We start from the raw sequence: 13,165 nt of genomic DNA, 5'->3' as shown, positions 1-13,165 counted from the left end.
AAATAAGCTATTCTTTTTTTTTTTTTTTTTTTTTTTTGAGATGGAGTCTTGTTTTGTCACCCAGGCTGGAGTGCAGTGGCATGATCTCAGCTCACTGCAACCTCCACTTCCCGGATTCAAGCAATTCTCCTGCCTTGGCCTCCCGAGTAGCTGAGATTACAGGCGTGTGCCAACACAACTGACTAATTTTTGTATTTTTAGAAGAGATGGGGTTTTGCCATGTTGGCCAGGCTGGTCTCAAACTCCTGACTTCAAGTGATCCCACCCACCTCGGCCTCCCAAATTTCTGGGTTTACAGGCGTGAGCCACCGTGCCCGGCCAATAAAGCTATTCTGAATTTGTATGCACAAAAATCATAGCCTTAAAATGTATTGAGCAAGGCCGGGCGCGGTGGCTCAAGCCTGTAATCCCAGCACTTTGGGAGGCCGAGGCGGGCGGATCACAAGGTCAGGAGATCGAGACCACAGTGAAACCCTGTCTCTACTAAAAATAAAAAAAAAAATTAGCCGGGCGCGGTGGCGGGCGCCTGTAGTCCCAGCTACTCAGGAGGCTGAGGCAGGAGAATGGCGGGAACCCGGGAGGCGGAGCTTGCAGTGAGCCGAGATCGCGCCACTGCACTCCAGCCTGGGCAACAGCGTGAGACTCCGTCTCAAAAAAAAAAAAAAAAAAAAAAAAATGTATTGAGCAAAATGCCAAAAAAAATTTAGAGAAATAAAAAAGTCCACCCTCACAGTTGCAAATGTGAACACAGCTTTCTCAATAACAAGCAGACAAAAAACATCAGTGAGGATTAGAAAGATTCAAACTACATGTCGAATAAAGTTGCAATGATGGATATGTGGAAACTGTACACACTGCAGGATAAAGACTATTTTCAAGTGAACATAGAAGAGTGACCAAAAACAGGCTTGAACTGGGCCAAAAAGTAGCCCTCAATAAATACCAAAAGATTGAAATCATACGGAAAAAGTATTCTGACAACCATAATTAAGCTAAAATCATTAGCAAAATTGTAATTTAAAAATACACAAATGTTTTATAATTAAAGAAAGAACATGGTCAAAAAATTATACTTGGAGTTAGAAAATAATTTGAACTGAATGACAATGAAAATATGAAAAATCACAACTTATAGGATGCAGTTAAGCAGTGCAGGGAGAGAAACATACAGTCTCCAATGCATTTATTTTTTAAACAGAGAAAGGACACAAATTAAGTTATTTAAACATTCATCTTCAGAAGCTAGAAGAGAACAGCAAATGAAACTCAAAGAAGAAAATGTTAGAGATAACAAAAAATAAAATCAATGGAATAGAAAACAGTACAATAGGAAAAATTACCAAAGCCAAATTAGTCATTTGAAAAGTCTAATAAATGTGAGAGAGAGTGCTCATGCATAGAATGGAAAAAATACAAGTTATCAATATCAGAAATGAAAAAGGGGAGATGATTACGTATCTTTCTCAGTTCACTGCAACTTCTGCCCCCAGTGGTCAAGTGATTCTCTCCCCTCAGCCTCCCAAATAGCTGGGACCACAGGTGCGTGCCACCACACCCAGCTGATCTTTTTTATTTTGTAGAGACAGGGTTTCATCATGTTGCCCAGGCAGGTCTCGAACTCCTGAGCTCAAGCAAGCTGCCTGCCTCAGCCTCCCAAAGTGCTAGAATTACAGGTGTGAGCCACCATGCCTCACCTCTTTTGCCCACTTTTTAATCAGGTTCTTTGATTTTGGCTCATGAATTTGTGTAAGTTCCTTATAGATTCTGGATATTAGATTTTTGTTGGATGCATAGTTTGCAAATATTTTCTCCCATTTTGTAGGTTGCCTGTTTACTCCATTGATAGTTTCTTTTGCTGTACAGATGCTCTTTAGTTTAATTAGGTCCCATTTGTCAATTTTTGTTTTTGTTGCAATTGCTTTTATTTTTATTTTAATTTTTGTTATTTTTATTTTTATTTTTATTTTGAGACAGAGTCTCACTCTGTCGCTGGAGCTGGAGTGCAGGGGCACGATCTCAGCTCACTGCAACTTCCACCTCCCGGGTTCAAGCAATTCTCCTGCCTCAGCCTCCCATGTTAAGTGGGATTACAGGCACCCGCCACTATGCCCAGCTAATTTTTTGTATTTTTAGTAGAGACGGGGTTTCACCATGTTGGCCAGGCTGGTCTCGAGCTCCTGACCTCGTGATTCGCCCATCTTGGCCTCCCAAAGTGCTGGGATTACAGGAGTGAGCCACCACTCCCAGCCTATTTATTTATTTTTTTGAGACCCAGTCTCACTCTGTCTCCCAGACTGGAGTGCAGTGGCACAATCTTGGCTCACTGCAACCTCTGCCTCTCAGATTCAAGCGATTCTCCTGCCTCAGCCTCCTGAGTAGCTGGGACTACAGGTGCGAGACGCCACACGGTCTCCCCAAGTGTTGGGATTACAGGTGTGAGCCACTGTACCCAGCCTGCAATTGCTTTTAGATTTTCTGTTTTTATTTGATTTTCACCAGTTTATGCCTATTTTTTCTTTATGGAAAAATATTATTTTTAGCTTACCTTGCTATTTTCTTACTGTAACAGGAAGTAAATCTCTATCTTCCCCTAGTATTCATGCTAAATATTTTGTTTTCTCTTAGCAATCTCTTGATTAGGAAAAAATAATTCTAGCCAAACCTAAATCAGTTTCGTTTCATGGTCAATGGCTATACTTAGGAAGGAGAACCTGAAAGTTAGTAAAAATAATAATAATGATTTTTCAGTCACTTTTACTATTCCTGACTATAACTTCCACGTTGTGAAAAGATAAATGTATATTAGTCTTGAGTATTTCAGAACATATTGGTTCACAGCCATATTGCATTTCTACTGCATGTTAACCTCATTCTACTGATGGATGCAACTTAACATCATTCTACTGAGGAAACAAATAGGGAAATTAGAAAAATATTAATAATTAACTGTCAGGATGTAAGATATTTAGAAAAAACAAAATCCTTTGATGAATTAAGAAATGCTCAGAATGTTTTGTTATGGGCATGAAAGTTTAAGCCACATGAATAGTGAGAATTCTGAGATTCTAAGAGGCCGTAAAATGAGACTCGTTATCTAACTGTTAGGGTTCTCCCAGAGAAAATGTTCAGAGTTTTCTACCAAAGGCCTGCACAGCCATCTTTTATCTAATTTGTCAATTCACTCAGATGGTCAGTAAGTTTAGTGAAGAGAAAAATCATTTCAGACATAATTAATTTGGGATACATTTTTAAAAGTAATTACTGGGCAAGGATTGAATAAACCTAGTATTTTAGTGTCTGGAGACATACTCAGTAGAGGAACAAAAGGAACTTGACCAAATAGATGTGTGAACTTTGGCACTAAATAAAATGATCATTTACATATCTAACTCAACATACTGACAAAATATCATTTTCTACATATGTGAATTCAATTTCTGTAAGTTCATTTACATCTAATTACTGCTCCAACTTCTAGGCAACTTACAAATTTAGCAAGTGTAGAATAAATTTATCTCATGCAAATGGTTAGTATTCAGGTTTAGAAGAAAAGTCTAAGACTGTTGACCATGCATGATTTCAATCATTGTGTGATAGAAGTTTACATAAAATAATTTGTGATTTCTTGATTTTTATTTATTTATTTATTTATTTTGGAGTCTGGTTCCATCGTCCAGGCTGGAGTGCAGTGGTGTGATTTCAGCTCACTGCAACCTCCACCTCCCGGGTTCAAATGATTCTTGTGCCTCAGCCTCCTGAATAGGTGGGATTACAGGCATGCGCCACCATGCCTGGCTAATTTTGTATTTTTAGTAGAGATAGGGTTTCACCATGTTGCTTTCGCCATGTTGGTCAGGCTGGTCTCAAACGCCTGACCTCAAGTGAGCCGCCCGCCTCTGCCTTCTTAACTGCTGGGATTACAGGCGTGAGCCACTGCGCCTGGCCTAATTTGTGATTATTATATAAAAAGACACTTACTTTGCATTTTTTTCATGACATAAAAACTGATCAATTTAATTAAAAATTAATCAAAGCAGTTATCTGGTACTAATTTATTCCCTGATGGGGTGCAAGCTCCGTGGGTGTCCTCATTGTCTAGCTTGTTCCCTGTTATGCCTCTGCTGTTTCCTCTAGTTCTCGCTTTATGTAGGCACTCGGTTAGTATTTCCTCCAAAAAAAAAATACATACATACAATATGAAAATAAAACTTTGAGCTATTGAAATTTTGTGTGTGTGTGTGTGGTGGAGTCTCTCTCTGTTACCAGGTTGGAGTGCAGTGGCATGATCTTGGCTTGCTGCAACCTCCGCCTCCTGGGTTCAAGCCATTCTCCTGCCTCAGCCTCCCTGGTAGGTGGGACTATAGGCATGTGCCACCACACCCAGCTAATTTTTGTATTTTTAGTAGAGACGGGGTTTCACCATGTTGGCCAGAATGATCTTGATCTCTTGACCTCGTAATCTGCCCGCCTCGGCCTCCCAAAGTGCTGGGATTATAGGTATTAGCCACTGAACCCAGTCTGAAATTTTTTTAATTTAACCATTTCATTGTTATACAGGCACAACCTAATTTTTTTATGCTTTAGCATATGTTCCTATTACTTTCCTTTAAGTTATAGAGTAAATTGGGAAATGCTAATCTCATACTTCCGTAATATACAATACATAAATGATTGAATACAGCTTCAAGGTAGTTCCATTTTTTAAATTACAGACAATACTCCAGAGACTCACCTGTACTTAGTGCCAAATACGCAATGGAAGAACATAAATACAACAATTATTTTCTAAGAACTTGCTAGTCCTAGGCAGTGTTCTCTGCATGGTAGCTCAATGTCTCCACAGCAACCAAGTGGAGGCCACCGTGAAATAACCCAGCCAGAGGTTCAAGATAAGATTTTAGATAGTATGATTACATGTAATTTCAGGTATCTTGAAAATAATTTGGGGTTTGCACTAAAAATCTTAGGATTCAAAGCCACTCTGAGCCCACCATCAGAACTGTGTTTTTTTCTAATCCATCACATGTAGAGGTCTTATCCAAAACCAAATAAATCACTGTCAAGCTGCTTAGGCATCTGAACAGATTAAATCAAGATTCCAACATGAAATAATTTGCATACTAAAAGGAGGAAATCTGCCATTTGATTTCATCTAAGTTTTAAAAGCGTCAATGCAGTTCCACATTTGTTCAAGGGAAAAATTGTTAGCTGAACAAGAAAGACCTGAAGTTACAAGTCCCATTTGGACCACCTGTCATGTTCACTGTGTGGGACCTAGGGTCATTTATGGGGTTTGCTATGTTTAGTTAGTAGTATCTTGCAGGGAAATAATGCCTTTTCATTAAATCACACAGTTTTAAAATGCTTCTATTTGTTTTTTTATGTAAAGAATTTTGGAAGGGACACAAAAATAGTTCACATTTTTCATTTGGTTCTTTTTGTAAATAGATTCACATTACAAATGTTTTAGCTAAATTGCATGGAAGAACTTTAACTATGTATGTCAATCTTGACGGACTAAATTTAACATCCCAGTACAATTATTTAAAATGAATTAATTACCAGATTGAATAAACTATGAAAGGAAATAATTTGTGGATTTTGCAGAAAAATATTGACTAATTAGACTCCGAAATTGCTAACTCAATCAATAATCCAGTGATTAAATCTTTAAAAAAGTAAAAAATTCATCATGCTGACCTGTTTTCACATATTGATAAACTTAGTTTTTGTTTTTTTTTTTTAACAGAGTCTTCCTCTGTCTCCCAGGCTGGAGTGCAGTGGCATGATCTCGGCTCACTGCAACCTCCGCCTCCCGGGTTCAAGGGATTCTCCGCCTTAGCCTCCTGAGTAGCTAGGACTACAGGCATGCGCCACCACACCCAGCCAATTTTTGTGTTTTTTGGTAGAGACAGGTTTCACCATGTTGGCTAGGCTGGTTTCAAACTCCTGACTTCAAGTGATCCGCCTGCCTCGGCCTCACAAAGTGCTAGGATTAAAGGCACGAGCCACTGTGCCCGGCCTGATACGTCTAATTTTAAAAGTGACTTGCTAAGCCGTATTTATCTCAAATAACGTTCAATGTTTTCTAGTTGCAGAGTATTTTGAAAATTTGGTTTAATTTTAGAATTGGTTAACTAGTTTTAAACTCTTACCATACTATATCCCATCCCACGGAATGTTAAAATACATTGCACCATCCCATTTGTCTATTTCTTCAGGCTCTCTCTGCTAAAAGAGCTTTTAGAAAGAAACTGTCAATAGAAACCTGGGCTTCCTCAGCAGAGCAAAGCCTTGCGAAGAACACCATTTGCTGTTTTGTATTTGAATGCGCATGTGTGCATCCTTTTAAAACTCTTTCCATTTGTACAATGACAGATTTCAGATTGGAGTTAATCTGAGCATGGAAGACTATGCCCTGGCATTTGGAATTAAACCCTTCATTGCCTTGATGATTCAACCCATCATGACTATGACTGTGGTTGACAACCAAGGACTGGGGCTTCCCTTTGACATTCAGGTAAGTTCATGGCCACTGTGCTCTCATGGACAAAGAGGCATATTTTCAAAAGTATATATCTATATCTATTTATCTTTATCCTTTTAAAAATCAGATTTGTTGATAAATAATATATATGCAGTAACTTCACACTTTTTATGTACAGTTTCATGAATTTGTACAGCAAATGTACAGCTGTGTGACCACCACCGCAATGAAGATAAAGCAGAATTCCATCAGCCCAAACAGTGCCCTTATGTTTCTCTGCCACCAATCCCCTGTCCCCACTCCTCGTCCCTGGCAACTACTGATTGGTTTTCTACCCATATAGTTTGTCATTGGTTTTCTATCCATATAGTTTGTCATTATAGAATGCCAAATCAATGGAATTATTTTTTTATATAGGCTTTTGCTTCTGGTTTCTTTCCTTTAGCACGATGTCTTCAATAGAATAATTTTGTATTGAGAAATGGAAATACGGTGTAGTTAAGGTTCTATTTCTTCAGAAACATTTTCATTGAACAGGTGACCTTTTCACTAAACAGGTGAAGGAATGAAAGACCTGTGTAAAATTAAAGCCATGAGGTCATTCCAGTGGAAGTGGTTCTCATTAGCTACCGCTAGAGGTTTTTCCTTGCCCTAGCTAAAGTTCAATCTTATTAGAGCTTAGTGTACAAATTCTGTAAATCTACTCTGTCTCATGGGAAAAATTGTCATTCTTACCTATCTATAAATAGATAAGAATTCCTACAAAATATTTAGAAGCTATCTTCTTTAAAAGCAAAAAGGCAAAAAGAAATCATTTCAGAATACAAAATTAAATGAAGTAATGCCAGGACATTTTTTTAAAATCTATTTTGTAGTCACACTTGTTCAACAGAGGAAAGGATTGCTTCCATTTAAGAAATGTTAGCACTAAGATTCATATAGATTCAGTACTACACACTTGTTCAATACAATATGCTTGTTTGAGGCTATTCAATGTGCAAGCATTACTTTCTAAAATAAAATTTAAATTCCTCATTTACTATCTGGTTGGCAAATTGCTCTTCAGTTTTTCAGAAATTATTCTCTGTATCATATGTTAGCAAGAGAACAAGCTTGAAATCAGCAAAATCTGGTTTTGAATCTTGATGTTTATAGTGATGTGCTAAAAACTTTTCATTTTGGAAAACTTCAAATACATACAACATTTTGAAAAAATAGTAAAATGAAACCTCATTTTCTCCTTACTCAACTTTAACAAGTATCAATTTATGGCCAATCTTGTTTCATCTGTACCCCACTCCCCATGAAATTTCTCACCCCTGCTTCTAGATTATTTTAAAATAAACCCTAAAGATGTAATCTTTTCTTAATATCTCAATTTTCTTATGAATAAAATGACTATAAGAATATAAATGAATATAAGACTTACTGTATGAGTTCTTACACAGGTTAAGTGCTGGCCTCTAAACCACACTATTCCTGGCCTTTAGTGTTGTCAATATACAAACATCTCTCTCTCTTTTCCTAATTGAAAAAATAACATCTATTTACATTAATCAACATGGTTAGGAGGCACTTACCTTTTCGAAGGACTTTTACGTTAATCAGCTCCAGATATTTCCGTTACTTTTCGACAAATGCATTATATCCTAAGTTGAAATGAATGAATTCCTATAACTGAATTAGTTAAAATATGACTAGAAATAAAAATGACCCATCAATCCTTCTATTCTCTTTTCTGCCACTATTTTGTGTATCCTAATTTAAAATTTAAGTGTCTTCTTTGTTGGCAAATCAATACCTTTTGCTCTTTCTTCAAAAGGCAGGGGGCCACACAACCATTAAAACCTGAAAACAAGTCTAAAATTTGGCAGAAAAATTCAAGTTTTACGTTTTGTATCCCTTGATACTTCAATATTTCCGAATCCTTTTATCTTCTTGGCCAAGAGGAATATATTTAAGTCACTCCTTTAAAATATTTGTATTGCCACCATATCTCCTCTGCTAGTCTCTGCTGACATCCTCAATGCTGGAACAACTTTCAGTTTGGTTCTTCCATGGAAAGCTATTTTTAAGCTCAGTTGCTAAAGAAGAAACCAGTTTACCCAGGTACAGAGCAGGATGAGCAAAAACATACAGCTCAAAGGCATAACAGAAGACAAACCCTATTCCTATATACAAAGAAGAAAAGATGTTATTACGAATGGCTGGTCTTGAAAACTGTGCTTCTTAAAAATTGATTTTTTGGTAGGAATCTAATTAAATATGCTTTCACTAAGTTTTTAAGAGCCAGTAATATGGAAGTGCATTGATTAGTAACTCCCAAATCTCAATCATAATTGTCCATTTATCATTGACTCTGTCTGCACTCATGATATTCCACTAATAGGAGGCCAAATGCCATTTTTAAAAATTGGGATATAAAAGGTAGAAAGTGCAAACTGAATCAGCATTTTTCTCTGACACAGAGATTCAGCAAAGAGTAGGATGCAGCAAGACTTCCAGAAGCGATTCCTTCATTTTCCCAGCATCTCTCAAACTGCTATCACAACATGAACTATTTATGGATTTTAAAAGATCTTAATGGATTTATGAAGATCTTAAAAAGAGGTTTTAAGACACATCTTTGAAGATGACTGAAAGACTAGGGGAAGAGGCCCATGAGAAAAGCTAAAAGAAGCATTTTTATCTCAACTAGAAAAAGCTGAAGAGTAATTTAATAATAATCACCAAGCCGGTTATGGAGAGAGTGGTAGATATAATCATCTTTACTGAGGGCGTAAGAATATACTGTGGTTAACTAATGATATAAAATGATTTTCTGGCAGAATCTTATTTCCAAAAACAGATGAAATTCACAAGTTTGAATATAAGAGGGATTTGGAGGGGATGGGTAAATAACCATACAACATCTCGAATAAGGTTAATTTTTTAAAGTAAGCCTTTAATTAGGTAAACGAAGTAATAACAACCCACAAGTTTTACACCAGAACACCCACCTCTTGGTTACCTGTTACCAGACCTCTTCATCCCTCTCATCAGCCCCCACTTCCCCACTTTCACCCCCCAGTTTGCAGAGATAACTTTTGGAATGAGAAACAGAATGAGTAAGCGCCATTTCTTCTTGATCAAGGGAGTTGAAAGTAAGACGCCTCCGTCATTCACTAATTTCTTTGCCTTCACCCTTCTCCTCCCTGGATGGTCTTGAGGCTTAAGACATGAAAAGCAACTCTTATCACCAAGTTTGGGGAGTATACACAAAAAGAAAAGGGAAAGGCCAGTGGCCCCAAGTGCCCCCTTGATATCACAGAAACCACAGCTGCTGTGCTGCTCTGCCTTCATTTTCCTCACTGGGAAATACACAGAGACCCTGCCCAGCGCTCACAACCAGCAGCCGTTGCACTCAGCCACTCTGGGACCAGCTGATGGCCTCTGATTGCACCCTCCATTAGATTAACCAGCTAGCATAACTGGTACTTTAATCTACCTTTAATTAAATAAAAGTTAGAATCATGAAAACGCATTTTTAGTTGCAACCTCAAAGGGATTAGTAAGGAGAGGGGCACTCTGCGTAGAAAGATTACCTCCCAAAAAGTCAAATACAGTGATGACATTATTTTAAGTGCATGAAATGGGGATTTGTCTGGATTTGGAATAGGCTCACATATATCAAAATGGATATTTTTCAGTGTGTGTGGAATATGTGGTATTTGACAGTCCAGATAGCCCAGATGAGTGTTCTCACTTCATATTCATGGACTCAAATGCAGGATGTGTGTGGTCCATCAGCCTTAGGTTCCACTATTTCATAAACTATTTTTTGGTGTCTTAACTCAAAGGACAGCTGAAGTCAAAGGCCAGATTTTCTTTCTTTTCTTTTCTTTTTTGAAACAGTCTTGCTTTGTCGCCTATGCTGGAGTGCAATCTCGGCTCACTGCTACCTCAGCCTCCCAAGTAGCTGGGATTGCAGGCACACGCAACTACACCCAGCTAATTTTTGTATTTTTAGTAGAGACGGGGTTTCGCCATGTTGGCCAGGCTGGTCTCGAACTCCTGATCTCAGGTGATCTACCCCCACCTCAGCCTCCCAAAGTGCTGTGATTACAGGCCTGAGCCACCGTACCTGGCCCACATTATCATTATCAAACAAAATAAACTCCTTAAATGGATTTTCAGTGAGTTTGGGTCCTGATCATTTAGACATTGCCTTGTTTTCTTACTTTTCTATCCTAATGGAGATGGTCTCCATGCAATTACCTTAGGGGGAATGGGATTGAGGGGTTGAACTTAAAGGAGAAAGGGGTGCCATGGCTGGAATACGACACCAAATCTCGTGCTGAGGCTTGGTCCCTAATGTGGCAGTGTTGAGAAGTGGTGTCTTTAAGAGGTGACTGGGTCATTCAAGAGGGATCAATGCCTTTCTCCTGAAAGGAAGCTCTTGCTCGCTTGGGAATGGATTAGTCACCACTCCAGTGAGTTGTTATAAGCAAGGCTGCCTCCCATGTTTGGTCTCTGCACATGCGCTTCTCCTTCTCCTTCCTTAATGGATTTATGCGCTGTGTTATGACACGGCACAAAGCAAGGCCCTTGCCAAAAGCCAGCCAGATGCTGCCCCCTGATCTTGGATCTCCCAGCTTCCAGAACTGTGAGCTAAGTAAGCGTCATTTTTTAACAAATGTTTTAGTCTCAGGTATTCTCAGTCAACAGAAAATGGACTAAGAAGGGGACTTTAGGGTTGTTTGAAGTTTAAACAAATTTCAGTCAATGTTTTTAAATTTTTTTATTAAGAAAAGCTTATTTATTAAAGGCAACAGATTTTTTAAAAAACATTAAAGTAAGAAAGGCTTACTTGCATTAGGCAACAACAGACTGGATATCAGAAAAATCTTTACACCACAAAACCCTTGGATTTCATGGATATATATTTAATTTAAAAAAAAATAAATGGCTGAACTGGTAAGAAACTAAGAAAAATCCTCAGATGCCAAAGCAAGAACAGGAGGCCAGATAGCTAAGGAAGCATTGACTCTGCTGTGTGCTCAGGGCATCTGCTGGTTCCCCCAGAACCTAAAGTTTTGGTTCTAGTGACAACCCCAAAGGGCCACATCCTCAGTGAATGATGAATCAGAACAAAATACAAAATGACAGGGGGAAATCCCTCAGGAAGAAGACTAATCTGGGTGGAGTCTGGAGAATATGCCCTCAGCATTTGTCTTTATAAACCAGCACTCACATAATTCTGGAGTCCTACTCCTACAGGCTACACTTTTCTCTTTTAAGCTGAAAATTTAGTTTAAAGTGGTCCTGATTGGCAATGTCTCCAGGCACCTATATGTAACAAAGGCAAATGATTTCTGAAAGAATGTACCTCAATACAGGAATCAAAATATTGCCACACATAAAATTCCATCAAATATGAGATTATGAATTTTAAAAATTCAGAATCATACAAGGATATAAAGTTTCAGGAACAAGCCAACTGAAGTAATAGATAGCGAAATCAGACTAACAACGATTTGACATAGAAGAATGATCAGTATTCGAATATAAAATGTTCAGTATGTTTACACGTGGAGGAAAATAACATCATAAGAATAGAACAAGATACATAAATAGAACATCCTATGAATAGAACAAAATAATCAGGAATTTGGGGAAAAATAGAACTACAGTCATGGGAAGCATAAGTATGTTTTGGTTAATGATGGACCGTGTATATCAGCAGTCCCCACCCTTTTTGACACCAGGGACTGGTTTCGTTGAAAACAATTTTTCCACAAACCAAGGTGGGGGAATGGTTTCAGGATTTCAAATGCATTATATTTTTGTACATTTTATTTCTATTATTATTGCATTGTAATATATAATGAAGTAATTTTACAACTCACCATAATGTAGAATCGGTGGGAGCCCTGAGTTTGTTTTCCTGGGAGCCAGTGACAGATCATAAGGCATTAGATTCTCATACGGAGTGCACAACCTAGATCCCTCACATGCAAAGTTCACAATAGGGTTCACGCTCCCATGAGAATTTCATGCCGCTGCTGATGTGACAGGAAGCAGAGCTCAAGCAGCAATGCGAGCAGTGGGGAGTAGCTGTAAATACCGATGAAGCTTCTTTTTTTTTTGTTTTTGTTTTTGTTTTTGAGATGGAGTCTGGCTCTGTCTCCCAGGCTGGAGCACAGTGGCCGGATCTCAGCTCACTGCAAGCTCCGCCTCCCGGGTTTACGCCATTCTCCTGCCTCAGCCTCCCGAGTAGCTGGGACTACAGGCGCCCGCCACCTCGCCCGGCTAGTTTTCTGTATTTTTTAGTAGAGACGGGGTTTCACCGGGTTAGCCAGGATGGTCTCGATCTCCTGACCTCGTGATCCGCCCGTCTCGGGCTCCCAAAGTGCTGGGATTACAGGCTTGAGCCACCGCGCCCGGCCTGATGAAGCTTCTCTTGCTCACCCGCCACTCACCTCCTGCTGGCGGCCTGGTTCCTAATAGGCCATGGACCCTGGTACAGGCCCTTGGACTGGAGGTTGAGAACCCCTGACGTATATGACAGTGGTCCCATAAGATCGTAGTGGAACTGAAAAATTCCTATCACTGGCCGGGCGCAGTGGCTCACGCCTGTAATCCCACCACTTTGGGAGGCCGAGACGGGCGGATCACGAGGTCAGGAGATCGAGACCA

At 39.0% G+C, this 13,165-nt stretch overlaps 1 protein-coding gene across 1 annotated transcript in view; it reads left to right on the top strand.

Moving 5' to 3' along the window:
- The window catches only part of LOC102131891 (thiamine transporter 2), a 44,156-nt gene that overhangs the window by 13,330 nt on the left and 17,661 nt on the right, over positions 1–13,165 (top strand). The window contains 2 exon segments of the mRNA XM_065526193.1: positions 6,379–6,519; positions 11,059–11,132. Coding sequence (XP_065382265.1) covers positions 6,379–6,519; positions 11,059–11,132 — 215 coding nt within the window.

This window comes from Macaca fascicularis, chromosome 12 (assembly GCF_037993035.2).
Source record: "Macaca fascicularis isolate 582-1 chromosome 12, T2T-MFA8v1.1".
Lineage (NCBI taxonomy): Eukaryota > Metazoa > Chordata > Mammalia > Primates > Cercopithecidae > Macaca > Macaca fascicularis.
This window is presented reverse-complemented; position numbering and strand designations above follow the sequence as displayed.